Source organism: Calonectris borealis, chromosome 3, assembly GCF_964195595.1.
Source record: "Calonectris borealis chromosome 3, bCalBor7.hap1.2, whole genome shotgun sequence".
NCBI classification, from domain to species: domain Eukaryota; kingdom Metazoa; phylum Chordata; class Aves; order Procellariiformes; family Procellariidae; genus Calonectris; species Calonectris borealis.
In genome coordinates, this window is record NC_134314.1 from 69,698,531 (window position 1) to 69,724,458 (window position 25,928).

The following is a 25,928-nucleotide window of genomic DNA, read 5'->3' on the forward strand; positions in this document are numbered from 1 at the left end:
AGCAAAGCCTCAGGAGCTAATAATACAAGAAATAAAACTGCTGTTTTGATTGATAGATCTGTTAAAGTTTCTTATCGCTTATTTCCAACAATGTCAGTCAAATATGTTTCATCTTTTATCAATAACAAAATAAAGTTATTTTTGCCTCAGAATCTAAATTATAGATACTTACATGTAGAGAAATAGCACTAAGCCAAGCGACAACTGAGGACTAATATTTTCCAATTGACCTAACAATGTATTAAACAAAAAATAACAAAGATTAACTATTATGAACTAACACTCTGTTCCTTCCTATAATTCATTTCAGCTGATCATAAGCAAGGTGTTTAGTTCAGGTATATTGGTATATAAGTTAATCTTCCCATCTTCCCTATTATAGGTACCTCTCAGGGCACAGCAGAATAAGCTGAAATTCTCTGCTAGATAGGCATTTGCATCACGATACAATATAGAAATTAACTGTATGGATTCATGACACATGAATTTTACATGTGTTACGCATGTATTTACACATATTTATATGTTTATGTAAACATACACACTACATATAATGATGACAAATCTTTTGATCGGTAAAGCTGGGTACTGAAAAGTGGCTCACTCTCAGCAATGCTTTGCTGTTGTATCCTAAGTGATTTTTATTTCCTTGGGTAAGTTAAAATTTATTATTCAAGGAGTATGACAATCTTCTAAACTGCATGCTGATTTCATAGTTGCAACATGCTGAAAGTCATCGGATGCTTTGTACATGGCATAATAGTCAAAATAGTGCTTTGCAGAGAATTTGGACTAGAAAAGACTGAAAAAAGTTAGTAGCCTTATCCTCATTGTATTCACATGTACTTACACGGAAGCCGATGAATAGCTGACTGCAAACACGCAGTTGGATAAGATCATTTCCCAGGGTGCTAGCGCTACCTGCAAATGAGCAGGGCTGGGCCCCATTCCCTTCCTAATTGCAGGGGTCCATCACAACCAGGAGAGCGAGAGAAAACTGTAAAAGGCCACAAACCACAAAAACAGCAGAAGGATTTAGAAAAAAAAAAAAAGTATTTGTCATGTCAGAAGCTACCAGATCCCCAGCAGACGCCACTTGCGGGTCCATCCTGCTGCTTCTGCACGGCTGCTGGAGGGACCTGCTCCCACCTGGGACCAGGGGTGAGCAGCAGCTCCCCTGCCCCTTTCCGTAAGCTCTCTCTCCTCATCTGTGTGCTGCTACACTAAGACCACAGCTTATACCACATTAAACCATGCTATTACAATGTTATCTCCCATCGGCTCTGCATGGATATTAAAGACCCCAGCAGGGTGCCAAGCATCGGCCATGCTCCCCAACGCTGGCTGCCATCAGGGGTATCCCACCTCAAGAAACAAAACTGCCTGGGTCTCTCTCTGGATGGGAAATGGCACATTTTTTTACATTAAATATGTTATTACAATCTAAGTCATTTCTAACATCTTTAAAAATGGTTAATAAGGGATTTTTAAAAGTTAGGTTTTTCTATATAACACTCCATAAAACAATAACGTTAGAGCATTTCACTGCTGCTTTCTTCAAAGATGCACAGCTTTTCTGAGAGCTGCATCCATTCAACTAATGGAAAGAAGCCAAGGTGCAACCAGAAGCACTCACATTTCGAAATCCAAGTGGTCATTTTACAAAAATTATATTAACCAGCACATAGCAATATAAATAGCTCCATAAAAGCAGCAAACTGCCTTATAAACTGCTCTTTTAAAACTAACTTATGAAAAAAAAAATTAGGTTAACAATGGGCTGCACAGCTGTAAAATAAGTTGCCAGTCCCCGACTAAGATAATGAAAAGCAGCCATAAAGAAATTTTGGTGAATGGCAGAAAGAATAAGGTGACGATTGTATTTGGGGGAGTGATCGGGCCCTACAGACTGTACTTCAGCAGCAGAGTACCACATCCGTCTCAAGCTGGCATCCACGAGGCATGATATCCTAGACAAATCCATTACCATTCAATAATAATGGCTCAAGAGCCAGTATTTTCTGCGAAAAAAAACGTACTGCAATGGACAAGTAGCAGCCTCCCAGCAGTTAGACGGATTCGGGGACAAGTCAACCTCACTGGAGATTGTTTCTTCCATTTTGTAAAGGTTTGGTCGCAGTACAGACAGATACCTTATTTTCCTAACTGCAAATCGGAATTCCTTCCCAAAAACCTAACCCACACACGCCTTCACGGAACAGACGCCAAATATTTTTCTAAACCACAGGCAAAGCCTCGTGTAAATGCAAAGAATGCCACAACAGGAAAATTACCGGTCACCTTCATTGTTTTTCACTAGGTAATTTTTTTTAAAAAGGAGATACAGTTTCTAATGACCTTCCCACCCAAAGGGTAAGAGCTTTGTCACTTGTGAGTTATTTGTATACTCTTGCTAATTGTATCGCAACACTCCTCCAACCGTTATGAATATTCATTTTATCTCACTTCTTTCTCTGTGCACTTATTAACTGTGTAACACATATACTCGAGAGATTTTGTGTGTGTGTATGTGTGTATATGTGTGCGTGATATTATTTATGTAAATCTATATCTGACCTATGCACACAAATGCACTGTTCAGCAGTGGTACCACAGCCCTTAGAAATGAGGTTTTAAAGGTCTGAACTGCAACAGAAATTGAAAGGGTTCCAAATCACCAAATATCACCTCAAATAAAAACAGTTCCTTCTATAACGATTTTTTTTTGGCAAGGCTGTGAACTCACCAAGCGTTTCTTATCATTATTGTTACTATTATTTACTGAACACTAAACCGTGTTTTGTCTTATATATTTAAATTAAGAGAGTAAGCTGCCTAAAAGACCTTGTCTTGTTGTGTTTGCTTCTATCTGCTGCTACAGTTTTAAAGCACATTTCCCTTTATTTCACTTTTCCACAAGCCATAAAAAAACTCATTTCTAATTCATCCGTTCGTTCAGCTTAACCTCTCTTCTCAGCAATTAAAGCACTCTGCGCATCCCTCATCTATCACACAGCCAGCTAAATAATGCATTGCGTCCTCCGCTCATCTTTTATCATCCCAAATGACAGGTATTAGCATATCTCCCCAGTCAATTACAGTGCAGCGGAATAATCACAGCATAATTGGGCGAAAGCCACTCTAATCACCAACCCTGCAAACTCGCAGAATAAAAACTGAGTGGCAGTTCAGACAGGCCTTGCTCTTGTCCATGACTCCAGCCAACAAGCTTGGCAGGTCTCCATTTCCTTCTGCCTTTTCAAACTTGTTCTTCGGGGCTAAACTTCTCAGCACATACACACGCAACTCGTTTCGGTTTTCTTAAAGGAAGACCACGCGCATTGATAAGTATTACCCAAAGACTGACTGCTGACAAATGCAAGCCTGGAATATAGCACGGCTGTTTTCTGCCCTTCAGATCATGCAGCAGGGCTCTGCTTTACAGACTAGCTTTGACAGATGGGTTTGTTGCTCAAGGTAGAAAGTTTTACATTCCATGTTAGAGCAAGCAGAATTTCTTTTCCTTTAAGTATAAAGGATTTACGAGATCTAACACAGTTAGGTACTGCTTTAGATGGTGCTGCTTACCGCAGACATCAGCCTTCTGTTTTTCAACACTAGCGAAATGCCCACAAAGCATAATTTTTATTTGTTGTCTGTTTAATAGATCTAGATTAAAATCCTACGTATATATTTGAACATAAAACAAATGTTTCATTTGATAAACAAAGAAACACAAGTAAATCAACATCAGGTTGCTGTCTCCTGTGCTCAACCTGAGCAAATTAGAGTATCAACAGAAATTCTCCATGGTCATTACGCCAACTTAAGACTAACAGGCTCCTGGATGTGTGCTCTTACAGCAGCTCACAAACCAGTGGTGCAGGATTAATCTCAGGTCAGCTACCTGCTCCAAGACCTCCCTGCTCTGGGATTCAGAGCCATGCTCTGATGGAGGAGCTACCTGTAGACAGTGGTGGGACCATCCCAGGCCTATGTGTGCTCCTGGGATCTGCTTTCCCTACAGGGTAGGCGTGCGTCAGCTCTATGGAGTCTGGGATCTTCTCAACAGCAGGAAGTTCAGGGCATGAAAAGTGCCCTGGGAAATCAGGATATGCATTTAAAAGAAAATTTGTGACAATACTACTTCAGTACAGTTGAAATTTTCAAATGTATTACAAACATGGGGAAAGTCATCTGAAATCCAACAGCCAAATTATCTTCTTTGAAATTCTAAGACATACTAAATTTGTGCTGTCGTCATCACTGGTAGCAGACTCTGGTTGTGCGTATTTAGATGACGTCTCTGTAATTTACCAGTGTAGCCCCAAAGACAGAATGAAACTCTACTGAAGAAAAAGGGCCATTAGACATAACCAGACCATCAGTTTAGTGCATTCCTGCTGTTTGGATAGGATTATGCGTAACCACAAGTTCTACTCACTATTAAGGTTAAATAGCACAAAATGAGGAAAATTAAGACTTTCTGGAAGCAAAGTTTAGGCAAGTTATGTACCTATTTCAGTCTAAAGGGAGGGGGTTGCTTTCACCTCCTTGTACTAAATGGTTGAGACCTTACTCATTATTTTAGCTACATCATCATTTAAAAAGAGCTGTTAATGTTTCATCTTCGTAACCTCTTCTCCCCAATAACCGTTTTCTCTAAACCACTTTCAAATTTCTACATGTGTGCAATTCCTTTGTTGTCAACAGAATTACACCAAATACATTTAATCAACGGTGATCTTCCCATCCTTGCTTGCCACAATGGAGCTGAACAAGACATGGACTTTTTTTTTTAAATTATTTTTAAATTCATCTTGTATAATGTCTCATCATATAGCTCTGTGTGCCAGCACTGTTCCATACAGTGCAACTACATGAACAATTTGGTATTAAACCACTGCTGCGAAGCCGGGGAGGGAAGAACAAAAGCTTGTGTATTTGTAGGACAAAGACAAATGCCTTCGTTACCCCATGTCTTCCATAAGACCTATGCTACTGATCTGCACCTTCCTTCCACACACAGGCTGCTGCAGCCACAGCACAAGCAAGAAGGGGAAAGCGAGGCTCGAGGCTGTTTGACGCTGGAAATGCCGGTGGAGGATCTGTGTTTCCTTCCCCTCAACGGAGCCGAGTGTCCACAAAGATGCAGCAATTACTCAGCTTTCTGTGCTGCTTCTTTCTTCTGTGCCACTGAGGAGCTTCCCAGGGCCAAAGCCTGGCTCTTCCGCTAAGTGCTGGAGAGCAAAAGGCATACCGGTTGTACCCTTCCAATGCCTTTCATCTTAAGTCGTTTCTCATTCTCACTTTTGCTTAAAAAAAAGTATAAAGTAGCTATACAAATAAAATTTTCACTGTTTTTAAAATCCTGGTGTTACTCTGTTGTACCGCCTCCCAAGTCTGCTTACTTCATACAGATAGACGGAGGATTCTTTCCAGATTCCAACTTATTACCCCTTATAATGTCAGGCACTGTGCTACTCTCAACAGATTCACTGAAAACGATGTGACTTGGGGACAAGCCAACCAACAGGGGAAAAAAAGCCATTAAAAAATGGCTTTAAATCTTGGCTTTGAACTGATAGAAAGACTTTTTAAAAAAAAAGCTTTTTTTTTTAATTTCTCTCCTGCAATTGCTGATTTCACTCCTCCTGTTCTGTATAAATCCCAACAAACTGAATGAAGGCCAGTCAGCTAGGTCATAACAGGTTATGTTGAAAAAACCACTAAGTTAGATGCTGCTACAGGAACCTTTATAAAGCCCTGCAGACATTGCTTTTCGTTCTGCAGTGTATTTACTGCTCATAAAAAGTGTTCAATAGCTATTGAGAAGAGGTTTCTTCATCTCTGCTATATAAGGGAAGCATAGCGTCACCGAACAACCCTTGCCGACAGTGCCCTTCACATCGCCCTGCACTAAGAAACGCATCTGCTCTGCTTTTGTTCTTCCTTTTTATCTTTCTGTTCTCCTGAACACCAACATCCAGCTTTATGAAACTAACAACTTCTCCATGAAGAAGCAGGCTAACACCAAATCTAATTTTGCAGAAGTATGCAAGTCTCCCTGATTTCTCAATGGATAAATCTGGAAAAGCCAAAAAGCGAAGGATTTGGCGGCCTGTGATAGAAAGCCTTCCCAGGAACTGGTGAGGTATTTTGAGGTGCAAGCAGCCTTGTTAATCTGCTTCATCTACAGGGACCAAGGGCTTTTACAGCCCAATTCCAACAGACCTGGCTGGGCCAGGTTAGGGCTGTTCTACCTGTCTATCTCACTACTTTGCTGCTTTTACAGAAAAATCATGGTAAGAGAATGTAAACTTGCACCCAGATGCTCAAACTCAAACTGAATCCATGTTTGAAACTACTGTCTGCGATTGTCTGGACTACTGCAGCATACTTCTACCTGTTACAAGGCTGGTAGCTTCTGGTAAGTAGCTGGGGTAGTTAACACCTTCTGCAATAACATCTGTCAAAAGACCGCTTGGTAGGCACCTAATCTAAAGAATGCAGAGATGATCCTTAAAATCACACAACCCAAATTCTACAACATTATGTGATATCATGACCGATCTCGGCTGATCCAAGGAAGCAAACAGAAAGCAGGCTCATCAGAGTATCATCGAAACCTTAGCCCAAGTTTTGCATATTACCTACTTGATGGCACATCCAGATGCAGATTGTAATTCATATTTTTGAGAAAAGGATAATTCATCTAATAACAACATCCAAAATCATGTACAAATAAGAAATTCCCATAGGGGATATGAAAGGCTCTGCAAACAGTAGCTGTTAAGACAAGGTCCCAGAACTTCAGACGGAAGGAGAACATGCTATACAAACCCCGCCACCAACATCCGGAACGAAAAACAGCTTAAAAAGAAATTTCCAAATCTACATTATTTGGATCAACCGAATTTTGGAAACAACATTTCCTTTCATCGACGACCACGATTCTGTAAGCAGCAAATGGATCAAGTTCCACCAAGATTTCCTAGAGACACAGTATTTTAATGCCTTCAAGCTGCATGCAAATTTCTATCCAGCAAGGGAATTTCTGTGTTGAGGTTTAGAAAGTGCAAATGTGACATGCTGCAGCTGCCTTGCACATTATGAGACACATTCTCATACTCTTGGACAATGCCTGTCTGCCAAACTATAAAAATAGAGAGACATAAACTATACAACATCGTAGTCAGAGAAAAAAGCATGGGGGGGAGGGTGGGGAGAAGGCATGACTATATCACCAACCTCAGCTCTACAGCGATGATGGAGAATTCTGTAAATTAGTCTTTGCTTCTCTGAACATTACTCTGCTGGAGTGGACATTACCACAGTGTCTGAATGCAAAAGAACCGTCTGCAGAAAAGGCACGCAACAGAAATCTAAGAACTGATGGGAAGATGTACCACTTACTCCAGAGAGGTTAGTAGGGAACTACTATGGTTAGAAGGGAACCGTAACCTACTACTCAAACCAGAACTGAAAGACTACCGAAAGTGTGCGGATTTGCAAAGTTTAGTCACACAGCAATTCTCTCCTGGATGCAAACTCTTCATGTTCTCACTAAGGACAGTCCTAGCGACACAGACAGAAATACCGTCCCTTCCTTCACAACTGCACTGGTTTATGTTTAACAAGTTAGGCAGCAGTATCCCTTTATCACTGAACTGTTATCACCATTGTAGTACTATAATTTATTTGAAAGTCAGGTTTGCATTTGTTTTGTAGAACTTGAGGAATGTTAAAATACTGACATTTTTATTAAAATACATTTCTTTTATTCCAGCAGATCTTACAGCCCTAACACTTATTTATCTTTTTCAAGAACGCTCTAATAGTGTAATAATTATGACCTATCTTCAATTGACTTGACGACTAATGAGCCTTCTGTAACCCAAGTAAAAATCCCATAAGCTTTGATAAATTGCATAGATGTAACGTCATAGCAACACTCAGTCACTACTTTTCCAGAGTGAAACAGAAGCACCGAGACAAAGCTGGGAGGATAAATGTCTTCCCTAGAATGTTGTTTTCCAAGTGGGAATTAAATAAATGTTCCTCTTCCTTCTTTTTTCGGGAGCAGGGGTAGAACGAGGAGAATATGCACTATGTTAGAGCCCCAAAATCCTCAAATCTGAGAGGAAGGTTAGAAACAACAGGAACCTCTTTTAATTTAAAAGACTTCCTACGCTGCCTGGATTATACCATTAACAGGAACGATGGCTCATTTTTTCCATGGATCTTTCAGCACAACCACACCTACAATGTGGGGATGCAAGTGTCTCCAAAGTAACAGCATTTTCCATCCAAGAGAAAATACAGTTGTTTTGAGATCTTATTAGAGAATGTAATACTCTGCATTTTAGTTACTGCTTGGAAGATTGTAAGAAAAACATACATAGTATCAAAAGTGGGATTTAGAGTTCCCTTTATCGTAAGAATTACTCTAAATATATGGAATGCAATCAGTTCTACACATAGCTATTCTCATTCCCTTTCTGTACGTGCATGAGTGTAAGCAGGCACATGTGGTTATTTCATTTCTTAGTATACATACGATATTAAGGGAATGACACAATCTTTGGTTATCTAGGACTTTCAAAATCCACATTATTAAATAACTTACATCATTTTAAAGACAGGTTAGCAAAATTTCCATTGTTTTCTTCTATAAACAATGTTAAAGAAATGAGACAAATCAATAAAGTAACTGAATTCAGAGCATGGTCACAAAGAGTGTTCTCTCTAGATGGAGTTATTAAAAATAGCTTATGACTCTCTCCCTGAAAAATACTCCAAAACCTGGGTAATGTCCGAATAGTATTTTGGAATTAGACACTTGCTCATCACATCAGCTACCTTACAATTTCCTTGCAGACTGGTTCCAGCTATTAACAAGTAATTTTTTTGTCAGGGATGATGATATACAACTACAGAACAAAAACGCTAACATAGATTCCCTTCAAAACAGTTTCCATTTTAAAATATTGCTTTCTTTCTGATTTGCAAGATCATATGCATGTAAGAATAGAAACCATTTGTAATCCCTGTAATTCCTTGATGGCAATTTACTAAGGAAATATAAATACGAATTATTATAAAGTAAAGCATTTTGAAACACAGAAACACTACATTCCGATTTTGAATATACTTCAAACATTAAACTAACTTTCCAAATTCACTTTAAAAAATTGTCTTTCCATTGTTGCAGAAGGACTCGAAAATGGGAGCTTTTCTCCGTCGGTCAGCTATGGCAGGTGCCAACTTTGGGAGGGAGACGTGCACCAAAAGTTTGCGTAGCCCTTCTGAAACTCTGAAGACTGGCATCCGCAATACTCCTCCTAAATTTATTATGCTCTTTCTTACAGCTCAGCGGTGACACATAGCAACAAGCAGAGCTGTGGGCAATTCACAGTGACAATCTCAGGCTTGTTTTATTTTCATTGAAGAGTTTAGTATTACCACTATCCATACAGCTGGTAGGTATAAAATGGACCCAAGGTATAGAAAGTCTTTGATTTTGTTACTTCCAACTGAGCATGTACAGCTATGCAGATATGCAGCCAGAACTTTATATGCATAAGCCTTTTATAAGATCTTCTCAGTGCAAACATGAAAATTCAGAGTGTATGCATAAAGAAATCTGAAAATTGACAGAAAACCAGCTTAGCTTTTTCACATACATTTCCCAGCACAAACTTTAGCATACAGTGGGGAGCCGTAACTTTGAAATACTAGCAGATAACACTGCATTCAAACCATATTTCCTGTTATTTGGGGGTGCCTATTGCCTTTTTCTTTTTTTTTTTTTCTTTTAAATAATAAAACGACAAGGGCGCAAAACCAATTATAGAAACAAGGCAACCTGCCCTTAAACTGATTAGCCTAAATTTCAAAATGGTCATATTCACTTTTACTGAACACCTTTCCAGCAAAGCAAACCCACTCTCTTCTAGACCAAGTGTCATATACAAGTGTACATATGCAAATATGTACACTCCAATCTACTGACTGGTGTTTGATCAATTTACATAGTCGAGTGGCTCACTCAAACTCTCTGCGCTTTGAGGTTACATGTCCCAGAATGTACTGAGCTTGTTGGCATTCTGAAAATTAAATTTAGAAAAATGTATTACTTCACAGTTCTTTCCTCTAAGTTACTGAAATATTTAGGCGTAAGATATTCTACATCTAGATAAGGGGATAAATCAAAGATCAAGACAATGAACTTCCACTCAACACCAGCCCTTCTCTGCACCTTTCATCTCCTTATCAAAACACGGAGAAGAGATGAGCCTTGAGGGAAGGAAGCCCTGGAGTGAGACAGTCCGAGTCTGCTGAAGTATGCAAGGAGACCGCGCTACGATGATCGCACGTATTTGAGTGGAGCAAAAACCATCTTTCACTTCTAAATTAGAACGTGCTGAACTCAAATAACTTTGCAGAGCAAAATTGGAAGTGCAAGACTAAAATAAGAAGAGACAATTTTAACCAGGAGAAAGATCTGGAAATCTGTCTAGACCTCATAGGCTTTTTTTTTTTAACCTTAAAGATGTGCCAGTGGAAAAAACAGAAGGCTAACCCTTCTCCTCTACTGAAGCATAGCAATCATCTGGGCCTCACCAAAAGTTCATTTCAGATTTTGCACACTGTGGCCCCCAGTTCTGGGGAGACTTCAAGGCTCCACATAACTCCGCATTTGAAAAAGCTCTCTTAAGTGAGGGCTGTTGACATATTTAATGTTAAGCGGGAGCATATACCCAATGTGGCACCCTGGCGTCGACAGAGCTGTGGCACCCAGCCCACAGAGTGCAGGATGTGCTCGGAGAAGCCAGCACTCCTCCAGGGGTAAGGTTAATGCTGCAGTTTATTATGCAGTAATTTGCATTCTGATGGTGTAAAGGTAAACCACCCGATATCCTGGCCAACGCCACGAAGTGACAGGCATCCTCTGTATGGTTGTTTTTTATGCGTGTGCACATTTGGGATTTGAAATTTGTATTTTATCAGATTTAGCAGAAGGATGGCCTCTGCCAGAACATGATGGAAGGGTATGTATGGAACGCAATCTCCAAATTACCATGCCTGTCATAGTTTAGAGTATAATTACTTTACATCAGAGTAAAATACCATAAACTAATCTCCAAATCTTAGTGAGCAATGCTCTTTGGTAAAACATATATTCGCAGTAAAGATCAACACAGAGAAACTGTGGCAATAGTTGCAGCCGGGAAAAAAAAACAAAAGGAACCAGGTGACACCATATAAACTCTTGTTCATAATTACCTGTAATTATTTCACAAGGTAAACTAATATTTTAGGAATTCCTGCAAAAAAAAAAGTGTTAGATACTTCTGAAACATTTCTCTTCCGGAGTGAAGATTTCATTCTGCCTGGTAGTCTGAAGTAAGTAAGTGGCAGTGAGCGAAAGGAAACCTTCGCTGGCCTCACCTACTGGGGTTTAGGCAAAATAAACAAAGTTTAACTCCCAAACACAAAAAGGACATAGTTATCTTCTTCCCTTGTAACACAGGTTTTCTTTGTTTAACTAAAACCATTTATTTCAAATCTGATGGAGATACAATTATAGCACATTTCCCACACACAGCTTCTCTCCAGTAACCCCAAAACGTTATGAGCACCGTCCAAACAAACGAGGGCACATCCCTTCCTAGGAAGGATGTATTTCAGTGTATATTCAAGTCCTAGCCCGATCCCACTGAAATCAAACTGTGGTGTAGAAAAATTATTTTGCCATCAATTCCGATGGTGACGGTCCCTGGCAGACAGATCTGCTGCCGATGCACGAGCAGGTGGCTGCCCCGCACCGCCCTGCTCGCTCGCCGCGGGGCACCAACTTGCTTCTTGCACAGTCCCATCAAACTCAGAGATGATTTTCAGTCCAACCCTCACCTGCCATAAGAAAAAGGTGTCTGAAATGAAGCCTGAGAGCCACTAGTTACTTCAAATAAGGCTGACTCCCTGGTAAAGCTAACGGAAGAGTCGTGGAACAAGTCATTTAAAATCAAATAGTTCTGCCCATCTCCAACAGCAACTGGGCCTGTGCTATAATGTGCATTTGTGTACACATATGCCTAATGATAATGTGGTTCACACTACTTTTTCATTCCTATATTTCAACTTTAAAATTGTGAATGCCGTTCTGGCACAAAAATGAAACGCACCAAGGCCCAGAAGGTCCTGGAGCATCTAAGGTCGGTACCGGTTTTCGGCAGAGAGGAGCACCATGGCCACACCGAGCTCCTCTGCTGTCCTTCCCCAACACTTCTGCCCTGAACACAATAAACCTAAGAGAAGGGACACTCATTGCATCTGCCATTACAGTTGCCCAACGGCCCGAAAGACCTGAAGAGCCTTTTCTGGCAGCAGTTTACAGGACTCTTGAATTCTGCCTGCCTGCCACCCCGTCACCAGCACCTCCCAGGCAAGTCTGTAAATCTGTAATCTTTGTGATCGAGGGGGGCTAAGAGACTGGAATTCAGGATTTTAAAAGGGTGTATTACAAGTTACACTGCGAAATATGGAGAAAGTACAACATCGCCTAAAGTCTACAGCTGCTGTTGGAAGCCACTGCCTGTGCAACTGCAGTTGTTTTGCTGTAAAACATCTGAAGAAAAGAAACAACGGTTAGATTTTTTCTTTTTTAATACAAATTTAGGATGAGATGGAATTAGAATAAAGCCTGTATCTTAATAATTAAGAAAAAATACACCCTCTGTAAGAGAAAATTTGTACACCAGAACATGCCAGTGGGTGATCATGTGCAACTCTGAGCTTCTCCCGACTGTGGAGGGGCCCCACTCCACCTGGCTGGCAGGAGGGAAGGAGAGCGGGTGGAGGTGGGCAGAAAATCCTGAGAAACTCTTTGCATGCATTACAGGAAGATTTAGCGCACAGGTATGGTATGAACCAACTTATGAAAAAATTACAAGATCTGCAATTATCCCTGCTTTCAAGCCATGCACAAATCCCGCCAAAAAAGAGAAAAAAACGAAGTAACTAAATATAGATATATAAAAAATAAAACTATACATATATATTTAAATACGCAGCTCCGTGTATGTACATTTTATATTTCTCTGTGTGTGTATAAAAATACAGTTTTGAGTATTTTAATAGAAGCGAGCACAAATTGATTTAAATTAATCTCTGAACATATTGGAGAGCCAGCACAGTAATTAACTGTGTTATTTATTAATTATTATACCATACCAACTGTCCTTTCTCTTCATCTCTCCAATAAAAACAATTCATCTCTAATCCACTACAGCTGCAGAAACTTTTATGAAACGTTACATATGGTAATAAAATAGCTCCAGTTTTAGGTCTGCAGGATCCATTTCTGGCCTTCAATCATTCCTGTCAGATTATAATCTCCAGTGAAGAGTTTGATGTTATTTCAACAATCCAATACCTCACTGGCACAGGCGAATACACAAAAAGATTCGTTAAATTACACAGCAATATAGTCTGAATAGGAGATCGGTCACTGAACAAGCTAAATCTGCGTGAAACAGAAAGACTGAAAGAGCTGGGGGGGGGTGTAGCAAGCAGTATCAGAAAAATGAAAATAGAACTGAAAATGGAGGAAGGATCATAGAAATGTACCTTAGTTGAAAAGGTTTCTTGCGATATCTGCTGGCAGTTTCTTCTAATCTGTGTAACTAGTTCCCTCTGTTGCAGTCAGTAACTTGAGTGGGCATAAAATAGGGAATTTCTAATCGTTTAGATCAACACAGGATATAAACCACAATTGAAATGTATTTCCATGTGCTAAATTCAGCAATGATTATTGCAATCCGATTGCTTATATAGCATACTTTGACGATTGAGGTGGTAGGCACAGGGAATATGGAGCAAAAAGGAAGGTAGAAATATGTTGATTCAGATTACTGCTTACCGCATTTACCTTTGTTTTGCTAGCATATTGTTAAATCCTTTTTTGTGCTTCATGGGAAGATACACATTTTGAAGACAGTTAGTCATAACAAGTTCTTTATTTTGTTTTTGGTTTAAAATGCCTATAATTTGCACACCCTGACACCTGCTGATTTCATGCCCTGCCTTTTCCCGTCAAAGCCCCTTCTCGGCTCTCCACACAAGGAAATCTCATTTATCAAAATTCTGTTAGCGTAAGGGGAAGGGCTATGCTGAGCTGAGCCATGGCCTTCATTAAACATGCAGAACATAAACTGCTGACACTAAGCACAGTCAACTTGCAGCATGGCAGAGGAGGGGGGGGAAAGAAAAGAAAAAAAAGAGCAATGAGACAGAAGGAATGGTGCGATGGTGAGATGGGAATAAAAGCCACAGTTTTGCAAAGCATTTAAGTCGTACTGGAGTCAGTGAGATTTAATCACAGACCTGAAGTTAAGCATGTGCTTAACTTTGCCAAACAGAAATAGATCACTAAATTATGAATGGAATAATCTATTTCTGTTCCCAGGAACACAGACACTTTGTTCTCCAGACCATTCCCTCAGAGAATGAAAAAGGTGAGGGGGTAAAATGATAACAAAATTGGAGAAAACAATCCCTTCTTCAACTCAAAATACTGGTCCGGATAAAGGAATTATATGTTACGTTTAATATAACAAGATTAAAAAAGGTTTCCATTATTTAGGTTCCAGAAGAGAGAAAAGAGCAAATGCCGTGATGGTCACTAATTTCAACAGGGTACCAAAGGCAGGTGCTCTGCACAGGAAGAAAGAAGAATTTGTAAATTTGGAAGAGGCAAGCATGAAAACAGAAATGCACTGAAAATCGACATTAGGGCTGAGGGGGAACAAAGTGGGTTTTTAAATTGTTACTTCAGTTACTGTTCCTGGTATTTTTTTCCCCTTTAATTCTCAAAGATAGCTGTGTAATGCTGCCTACAATAGAAACTTGAATTTAATAGGCACAAAGCCGAAGGTGTGTAGCATTTTCCTCTGATCACAAGGAACAAGCACTTAGCTGTAAGAGAGATCCACAATGAGTCACTGCAGGGAGGAATCAAATGCATCACAGGTACATGCAAGCCTTTTTATTATTATTGTATCAACTGAAAATACATTATAACTTACAGCCCTAGAAAAAAAAATCAGTGTTAGACCTCCTAGTCCTGCAAAAATACAGCCTAACGCAATCATATATGCCTGCATTTACACAGTTCGAGCAGAGGCTAAGGCAGATGCAAGGGTGGGGGGTGGGGAGGGAAGTCAACATTTCCTCTGCAAGCTTTTTTTGATATTTATAAATAAGCTAAGATAATCATTCCAAGTTGAAACTGTTTCAATATCAAAATGAATGACTTCCCATCAAGTTTCAAACAGCAGCTAAAAGCTATTTTAATATTCATTATCTGAAAAATAGTATCATATTAACATTTTTTGATACTTTGACACCTCTTAAAATAGTTCTTCAAAGTTAACCTGGAATTAAAAGTACCGTAAAATTAATGGCCGGATTCTGCTGCCCTTTCCCATACTGAATATCATCACATTCCAGAAAGAAAGAATTTAGCTCTGATCAACTAACTCTTAACATGATACTAATTTTTCTTCCATCTTCCAGGGTTCTGTGTACATGTAGCTCAGACAGAAGAGAGCAGAAAGTAGACACACACTTGTGGTGATGGGGCATGCACGTTGATCATTCCCCAGAACTGATTTCTGTCGTTTTTTTTTAAACAAACGCTTATACATTTAGCAGAAGTCAACTGCTGCTTTCATAATGAAAAAGCTCTAATATTGTTCTTTTTCTTAATATCACCTATAAAATAGGATGGTCCAATTCTTCTATCTTTTCTTTGGACTTGTAAACAGCGCAGTATTTTCAGCTTTCTTAGCTTTATTCTGGTCGACAAGACGCTGCAGCCTGCCATATAAAACTGCACACCACATGGCACCATTCAACAATATATCTAGGTCAGCTTGCATTTTTAATGTGTTCCATTATCTTTCCCTTGCTCACTGTATCAAGTTTGAACTTCTCCTTCTCACTTTCAAACCTCTGTATAACTAAGCCAGGCAACACACAGGATCCTATGAGTATTGTGACCGTCTTCAACATTTGTTCCACCAAAGACACCAATTCTAGTTCGAATTAATATCCTTGATTTCATGCCATTTCCAAGCCCAGCATCCTCAAAATTCCTCCTTCAAGATCCTTCTCCACAACACTGCTGGTAAAAAAAGTTTACTTAAAAAAATAAAAAAGCTTCAGCTAACATAATTCCTTCCTCAGTACTATTTGGGGCAGCTTAACAACTGTGACCTTGGCAGCATTCTGCACACACCTCAGCTAAAAAACTACGAGTTAATAAGCATATAAACAGCCATACCCACATTACTGTAAAGCTTTTGCGCGCAATCGTATGTGCTATAATGATATTTAGTTACTTAGATGTGACAAAAGCCAGTTCCACATGATTCACTTCATTGCTTTCTTTCATAAACAGCAGTTAACACATTTCTCAAAATACATTTATTAATTTTTAAACTACTATGTATTCTAACTGTTCTTCCCACAAGTGTTTTTAAGGTGTACATCCCTCCATTGGAGCACAGCCCTTGCATAAGGACTGAAGTTGTAAAACCACTCTAGATATAGATTACATTTATGAGGTAATCAGTACATTGGTTCTGACACAAGGAATGACACTGTGAGGAAGTTTCACAGGAGGCTCGGGGAGATTCAAATACATCTTGATAAAGGGGGGTGGAAATCAGCCAGTGGAATGAAAACAGACAGTCACATTAAATAAAACGGTAAGAATGATGCTTATTTTGCTTCAGATTAAAATGTTAAGGCAAGTTTTACTAAAGAGACTGTAAATCTGCCTGCTTCCTATTTCAGGTGGTAGCAAGGACTCAATAGTAAAATCATAAAACACATAGAATGATTGTTACACTAGAAATATATCACAATAGTTTACATGTGTATAATACTGAATAATTTAAAGTGTTGCAACAGTATGAAAATCATGCCAGAACCACCTATAATCTTGATCTTCTTATAGAAGAAAATATTAAGACCCTGTATAATTAACTGTTCACCAAGAAAATCAAAGAAATAACCTTGAAAACCAAGATTTCCCAGTGTCATTCTAATCCAATAAAATTATCCATCAAAATCCCAATTCACTAGAAAACCCTGTCTCACACGAAGAAATTCTTAAAAAATGAACAATGGAATAGTTGAAGCTTCACAGTTACAAAACGATGTTTTTTGTAGAAGAAATGTACGTTCAGTAAAAAGCCCAAGATTCTGCATTATTGTTATTGTTTTTTCCGCTTTGAAATCTGCGACATGTCAACAGCCCTTTGTCCAGCAAAGCACAGCTCCGAAGCATGATACACACCTGACCTTGTCTCAGGAAAAAAAAGGGGAAATGAAAACCTAAATCACATCTGTCTACCCAACAACTTTCTCACGTTCCTCTTTGCAATTCCTATTCTCCAAACCTCGCATTAGTTTTAACAAGCCGACTATGCAATCAGGGGAAGCAGCCACATAGCAGAAATGGAATCTTTTTCTATACATGTATTGCATGCTGTTAAAAAAAGAATGCTATACCAAAAAAGCAAACAAATCAACAGTAGTTTTTAAAAAAAAATATTTGTGGTTTCTTTGTTGTTGTTTTTTAAGTCGCAATATGAATCAGAGCATGCTTCCTGTAGCAAGGTGGGGTTGGTTGCTGGAGGGAGCAGTTCTGGTCCCACCAGTTGTGCAATCAGGTAGAATTTACAGAAGAAAAAGAAATCTGGTCTAACCTGCTCTCCTAATCAAGAAGGAACAGCAAACTATTTGCAAATACTCTGTCCTGCCCTCTTCCCACCCCCAAACAAAGAGACCACCTGCCTCAACATCTATTTAAAATGTGCAGGTATTTACAAGCAAACATTGTGTTCCGATTGTTAGATGACTTCTTGGTAAAAGTTCAAACCAGCAGTATAAATCAAAGGGGCCACACAGAACTGTAAAGGACCTGCCGTATCAGGCAAGCATCACCCGCTTGCATGCTAGCAGGGGGCAGCTGAGCGGGGGAGGACCCTGAGCAGCACACCCAGCCAGAGGTGGGCAGCCAGCTCAGGCACGCCAGACTCAGGCCGCCTAAGCGCGCCCACCAGTTAAAAATGTCAAGAGTAACAGAAGGAAGACTGAGAAAATAAATTATCTTCTTTTTTCTGTGCTAACTTCCATCACTGCATCATAGTGACTGGTGTGAAATGGTGGGTTCAGTCAAACCCTCAAGGTGATGCATGCTCCCACCACGAAAACAGCACCAAACTTTGCACTTCTTCGGGCATTTCTACAGAGTTTGGAAAGGGCAAACTATATGACAGACCATCCCTTCAAAAAAGCAGCACAGGGAAGTATGGACTGCTAGTGCTGCCGCCACAAGAACTGGGTGGTTCAACGTTGCAGCAGTTAATTTCAACAAAGGGGCAACCTAAACTGGCACAGAAATGCAGGAGAAATAACTGATCGCAGAGGGATACAGATCGATCAGAAAAGCAAAACCAGTTGCCAAGCCTTCTTCTTTGCAGACATCACTTCAGCAAAAACTAAACAGTTGCCTTGAATCACATACACATCTGCTTCTGAAAACGGCACACCACCTTCTGCCCCCTGGCACTCTCAGAAAGGTGGTGGGAGCTTTAAACCTATATCAAAACCCAAGTGTGGCCCCATCCACACCTTGGTAACATAAACTGTGCATATTGGAGATGGAGGCTGTTCATCGTGTTTATGTATGCCCACGAAGTACAGCCGATGTAGGAGGAAAGCTAGCAGTTTACATGTTTTTAGTGCTAATCCCAGTGGACTGCAGGGCGCTGGGCAAACCACGTGACAGCGGTGTTCAAGGGTGCCGAGGCAGGCGCGATGTTCACCGGCTGTGCTCACACCAGCCTGCCACTGAGCGCTCAGGAGCTTTGTAAAATAAATGTTACCACATACCCGTGCAGACTGCCTAAGTCTAACCCTGAGGCCACCAGTATTTATGCTGCAAGCATCGTGAGATGCTTCATGCTGAAAAGGAGCATTAAACATGTTTTTATTGCCAGTCTGGGTCATCGACAAGAGAAGAAGCAAGGGAATATCCAAGAAAGCCTGACACGCTGTACCCACACACGGACGCTGCCACAGGAGACAGTTCCTTCCTAAAGCCTTGCCTTGTCTTCCCTGAGACCACAGTCCAGCAGCGCGGGCTACAGGGCACAAGGAGGAAAGAAGCAACTGTTACTACGCCATTTATCCAGCGTGTCTTGACATTCTCACATCTGGGGGTTCTCAGCTAGCATATGACTTTTTTTTCCTGTTCTATGTCTCATTTAATCTTTTCTTCTTCATGCAAGATTGTTTTGGAATTGTCCAGATCCACCTCCACTGCACAAGGAGGCACTAGGACCTCTAAGAAGCCCTCACTTTTTTCCATCCTCCCACAAAGCTTTAAAATCCTCTCTACATGGGAAGCGGGAGTGAGCTGTGAGGCATGGGGCACCACAACAAGCGGGTGCTGTTTGGAATGGATTTTGATGGGGTACAGCACTCTCATTCTGATTTCACCCTCCATATTCAAGCTGGTTAGATGCACTCCTCTACAGCCTGCAGCACTCAGGACAAAGTTGGACCACAGTCAGGACTTTACTGATAGATGGAGAGGAACTTACGGCGCTACATCTCTTGGTGTGCCTCTTAATTTCTATAAAAACTAATTGGGGAAAAAAACCAAAACCACAGAGATATTTCTTGAGACTAAACTTACCAGACATTAAGAACTATTGATTACGTAGATGAAATTTCTAAAATACGATCAGAATTGCTCAGTTTTGCATGTTCTCGGATTGTCCTGAATAACAGGGCAGTGATATGCATAGGTCCAGGCAGAAATATGTTCAAGTTGCTGCTACTTACTTAGTCATAACTACTTCAAAACACTTTGACACATCTGTAAGGGGTCCCTAAGAATATTAAAAGAGCGCCTTGTTCCCTGCTATAATGCCATTCTCTACTCTTAGAAAACACCCAACAGAGGGGGCACTCAAAAGACTTCAGCAATCCTAAAATGCAGCTTTAAAAATGACTCAAAAGAAAGAAGGCTGAAAAATCCTTTCAGTCATCTGAACTCCTCAGGTGAAACAACTCCACAAAGAATACAACAACAACAACAGAACTGGGGAAATGTGTAATCCTAACTCTGCTCTGAGTAGCGAAACAGAAGTTACTGGAGGCTAATATGAATATCTATTTTTTCTAAGCTGAAACAAATCCAAAAACTTATTTACAACCCCCACATTCCTACCTAAGTCAACAGTGCACAGACAGATGTAAATGAGGACTCATTTCTCTATATTTTCCCATATACTAAGCACACACATAGACACTCCAAGTGTCAACATATCAAGACAGAGATAATTCAGACACTTGAAAACATCCTCTTCTGAAAAGGATTAATTGGCTTTAAAACAATTTAATTTGGCTTTGAAGATGCAACTTTTATTAGCAACCACCAGATGGCAGAAGCAGAGGCTGCTTAGAGTCTTCAACAAAAGAAAGCGGTCTTAAACAAGGCGTGCATTAAAAGAAAACAATTTTTAATGCCTACTTTTTCTTCTCCTTCAATGGCTTCTTTTCTCCTTCTTTCCAAGAAGTAAGTACTATTTTGTTACAATCAAGCTAACATAAATTTAAAAAAAAAATTAAGAAAATATCTCTTGAGAACACGTTTTCTCAATTTTCTCAAATGGCATCTCTACTCCATCTCGTAGCTCAAGGTTTCTGTGTTACGGATACAGCTAAAACAACAGTTTCCTTCTGGATTTGCACAGTCATAGCTCACAGTCAGCCACCAAATGTATTCTCTTTGGTGTCCTACGCTTCAAACCAGGAAGCTGACACGTAGCTACACTGCATAGCTGAATTTCCCCTCGGGATTTGAACTTCTGGTATCTGGGACCGTGCAAATAAGTGGGCTACAGAAGATGCACTGTGATGTGCTGAGTGTTGCAATAAAGCAGTGTTTGCAAGGTGGAGGAAAGCAAAAAAAATAAAAAAAAAAACCACACAAAAAGAAAATCTTAATAAACTCAAGTAAAAGTACCATGTTTGGGAGGAAAAAAAGATGTTAGTCCCAAGCACATTTGATTCTTAAAACCATGCATCCTGTATCAGAGAAAAAGCATTAAAAAAATGCATCCCAGGAGCACACACTTAAAAAGACTTAGAAATAGACTCTCTCAACAACTTCCAGAGTTACTAAATTATGGAGACGAGATCATCACTTTATGCTGTGTCACAAAACAAAAATACAGCTAGTTCCACGAACAATGTTGAAAGCTCCACCGCACAGACACAGTCACATCAGAAATGCCACCCTTGCTGCATTTCTTTAATGGAGCTGTGTCTCCATTATGCTGATTCTTCGATCAAAGAGAAAGCTTTTCTCCTGCATTTGTCTTCCGCAAAAAAAATGTAAAATCACTCCTACAGTGAACACATCCATCCAGCACGAGATTCTCTTTCCTCAACCCCAGCAGCACAGAGCCAGAAATGAACAGGTGAAGCTTGTTCCTACTTCAAGACAGCGTGAGATGCAGTTGCATAGTTAATTCTGCCTCTGTACATTAGCAAACACGCCGCTTGCAAAATATGAAAGGCTTTCTTCCCTGCCCCGTTTTTAAATGACACCTGCAAATCACTAATCCAGTTGCCATTTATTTCCGTATGTCAAATTACAATCTTATCTTGTGCAAAGCAACATAATAGTAATGATTAAGCCAATTACATCACAACACAGCTTAAAACGACACACAATGGAAGGATTAAAGCTCACTACCAAATAAGAGAGTGCTGTTCTTGGTGGAGCACCCCCACTGTGGGAACATAAGTGTCTCTTTTCCTGTTGCACAAAGTTGTGAGCCTTCTGACATGTAGCTGCTGGACTGCCATTAACAAACTTATTTATATTAATGCTGCGCTGAGCTGGGATCACTGCACCTCGGCATTAGCTGCGGTAGGCGGGCTCTGCGGCCGTCTCTGCAAACAGAGCTTATGGCACTTTACACGTCCACAGACAGGTTGAGACACGTGGACGAGGTGATCTCACTCTGCTTAGCTGAATGAAGCCGCCTCTACCCTACGTTATTTGGGTCAGGTAGATGCTGACAGTAAAAGCCTCAGGGAAAGGGAGGGAAAGAAGAGGAGAGTAAACCGAGCACAAATATTTTAGAAGTCAAGCATCTCATTCTCTAGATAGCGCCAGACACCATTTGTAGCCTGTCCGGATGGAGTATGTGCTACTGCATTCGACACCGTAATTCCGACTGATGCCAACATGCAGCTCCTACAACAATAAAATGTGGGTTAAATCTTTATATAATAACCAACCTTTCAGACCAAAATTTTCAATTCTACCTCAGGGATTAAAATGTTCTAATGGAAATTGAGCATCTAAATCTCTTAGGAGGATTTTAAAAAGTCAGACACTGTTATTTTTATTTGTTCATTGCCTTGGTGTTTAAATCAGCATCATTCGAAATGGTTAAACCTTTTACCTTTTATTTCTGCTCTGTGCACCTTATTCTTTTTTTCTTTCTTTTTCACATCTTTGTATCGCTCCTAATTTTCTCTACCATCTGGGAACACTGGTCCCATCTGCTAAAATGTATCTTCCTATTCCAGCTAAAATAAACACAAAATAAATTGGTACTGTTAGTACTTTACATGTCATCATTAGGCTTTAATAAGATTAATGGGACTGAAGGAGTTTCCAACTTTGAAATACATTCCTGTGTGTTGACTGGGGCAGACACCATTCCATCTAATCACTCTTACTCTACGTTGTTTCTTGGCAACTACGGTTTTAAAGAAACTTATTATTTGTGTAAGTTTGTCCTCAGCAGAATCTGAACGAACCAGTCATAACTGTTAAGTCTGTCCCGTATCACCTATCAGCTGTTGCTGTTTGCTAGGTGGTCATTTCCCCTACATCTCTCCATACACAACCATGCATATATCACAACCCTTCTAAATACTGAAACAGAAGGATCAGTCAAAAGCTGGATGTTTTGTTTTTTTCTTTTCTTTAAGAAATAAACACGCATACAAACACACACAAAAATGCATGTGTGAATTAAACTGAACACCACATGTACCATCTTTGAAAAAGCTGCTACAGCACACTAACAGCTTCCCCCTTCTGTAAAATTCAGCAAAGAAAGCTGAATGGTTTTGCTTCCTATTATTCAACCGAAGGAAAGGTTTGGACAGCAATGCTGTCAAATCTGGGCATCTTTATACTTATCAAACAACAACTTCTATTTAAACTGAAAAACTGCTTACATTTTCATGGCCCATTAAGGAGTACTGGTCTCACATATGCACAAAATGAAAAAAAAAGGTTCATATTCAAAGTGTTGGTTTTACTCCAATAAATACCTTATATTCTACCTTTGTTTTGGGAAGACTCTTCTCTTATTGAAAAGGTGAGCTGGAGGGAACATTTTGAAGGACTATTGCTGATGGTCTGCAATTTCCACCTGTTCTATGCATACGGACTACAGATAAGATTCGGCACGTGAAGGTGCCTCTTCCCTGAGTATTTTGACAGTGTGAAACAATAGCTTTTGTTTTAATTTTCTTTTCTAAAATAAGAATTATTTTGTCCAAATCAATATGCATATCTTGCATCAAAAGCATCCTATAGCTGATTTCTACAGGCGCTTACCATCAGCATCATCAAAGACTTAACTATTCAAGGGGCAGCCAGATCTTCGCTTCACCGACAATAGCTGCAGTGAAGCTGAACAATGTTGTCCCGTCTCATTCAGCACGTTTTCCTGGGAAACAGCCCCATTTGCTGCCACTGTGCATATATACCATGAGACTAAAATCATGGAGAATTTAAGACTAACGGATAACACTGGAAGCTCTTCCAGCAGTCTAGAAATATCCTTTTTTAAAAACAGTATTCTAGTATCTACAGGCAACACAGCCTGTCAACAACCCTACAACTAAGTGGTAAGTGCCTAAGGATAGGTGGAATGGATACAGTCAAAAGAAGAGTATTCTCTGCAGCAAATTATGCTTCTGCTTATGCATACAGACGGGTCCTACAACGTTTCAAGCTGAGGCATATGCTACACCCAAAACCATAAAGATAGCCCCCTCAACAGTTTCCAGTAGACTTGGAGGGAAATTCAGGCTGGAAACTGGTATCAAGGAAAGCACTCCATTGTGCAAACTCTAACCTTACATGCTTCTTAACTATGTTATCTGGTATTTGCCATACAAGCTTATTTTCCAATTTGTAACATGAAAATTATTTTTCATTTAAAAAATTGTGCTTGTATGTATTCTTTGTGGGCATACCAACGGATTTGTTAATATAACAGAGACACTAACATTTATTTGTCATTGAGACAGACAGTAGAGGAAGCATTTCTTAAGGGAGAGGAGGAAAGAAAGTGCTTTCACAGCATGCCTAAATAGACAGCTAAGATAAATTCTGGGATTAACAAATTTGGGATGATACATTTGCTTTTCTTCTTGATTGATAAAAAGTACATGACATTCCTAGACATATATAGTTCACTATATAATGTAAAGCTACTATTTTAAGAGAGTAAGAAGACCCTGTTGGTTCTGAAGCTGAATCTTACAGAAAAGTTGCTTGGGACTCTGGAGGATGACGTTAAGAGTTGATCTGATTCTGTTTTGTAAAACTGAAGCTTAGCACTGATTTGGTTTTGTAAAACTGAAGCTTAGCAATAGAAAATTCTTAAAACTTTTGGTAATAAAAAGGAATTTCAAAGGATGTCCATCAAGATCACTCCAAGACTGAAAAACACCCTGCAAGTCTAGCCATGAAGAAAATAAGAAACCTCCTCCACAGCGCTTTAGTTGTGAGAGTGATTGGCTACAATCAGAGTATTTCTGTTCGTCCACCTAGTCTGAAAGATTATGGAGATGAGTTCACAAGAGCTGGCTCTCCAAGTTTATTAAATATTCAATGAATATTCTATATGCATGCTGGGTATTAAATAAAAAACAGAAAATACTGCAGACTACCGTATGTTAAACACTTCAAAATAATACTGGAGTAGCTCTGTTTGTTTTTTAGTAATTTATTTAAATCACTTTATCACATATCAACACAAAAATGTACAATATGGACACAATGTAAATTCTGGCACCATGAATATTTAGGTGCTTTTAAAGCTTTTTTTTTTCCCTGTGGGTTAATTTTGTTTATGGTATTCTATACAAACTTGGAGAACTTACTTCATCTTTTCTTGATTTTTTTTTTACCTTGATAGTAATAGCACTGCTATTTTCTCGCCTGCAGTAGTATCACAGCATGTGGGCCTTCAGCAGCAGGAAACTCTTCATTGTCATGATTTAGCCTACTATTCCCACAATCTCCTTCTTCCCCTCCCCATCCACTCTCTTCCTTGCTAACTAGATATAGCCTACACACAATCTGCCCTGCTTAGAATCATCTGCTATTAGAGCTCAATTAAAACTGTGGTCGTCACCATAATGCTCACCGGCCAAAGAAACTCGAGCAGTAACTAGGATACAGCCCATCCATTTAGCAGAGCAGGTCTACAGTGGTCTCTCCAACACGCATACTGCGTGCCATACATTGATCTACAATTGAACACAGGGTGATGCAGCTGTTCAGTGTACTACTTTCTACTTGAGATGCACTGTGAAAAAGGACCATGAATAAAGTGGCTTATTCAACAGACTGCGAAGCAGATAACAACTACAAATTTTGAGCTGCAAATCTATGGAACAAGAACAAATCCAGCATTTGGGCAAGTCCAATCTTAAAAGTTACTCCAAAGCCCAATGTTCCGTGTTTCCACACGGGCTTCTGCAAGTTAAATCTGCTCACAGGTTTTATACCAAAT

At 39.8% G+C, this 25,928-nt stretch overlaps 1 protein-coding gene across 17 annotated transcripts in view; it reads right to left on the minus strand.

Moving 5' to 3' along the window:
* The window catches only part of ARID1B (AT-rich interaction domain 1B), a 336,572-nt gene that overhangs the window by 123,009 nt on the left and 187,635 nt on the right, over nucleotides 1-25,928 (minus strand). Inside the window, exon 6 of one of the 17 annotated variants that reach the window (XM_075146091.1) lies at nucleotides 352-22,692. The exons of 15 other annotated variants lie outside the window; for them this stretch is intronic. In XM_075146091.1, coding sequence (XP_075002192.1) covers nucleotides 22,684-22,692 — 9 coding nt within the window. In that variant the 3' untranslated portion in view covers nucleotides 352-22,683. Of the gene's footprint in view, nucleotides 1-351; nucleotides 25,663-25,928 lie in introns of those variants that run through there. One more of the 17 variants, XM_075146088.1, reaches the window with a different exon arrangement.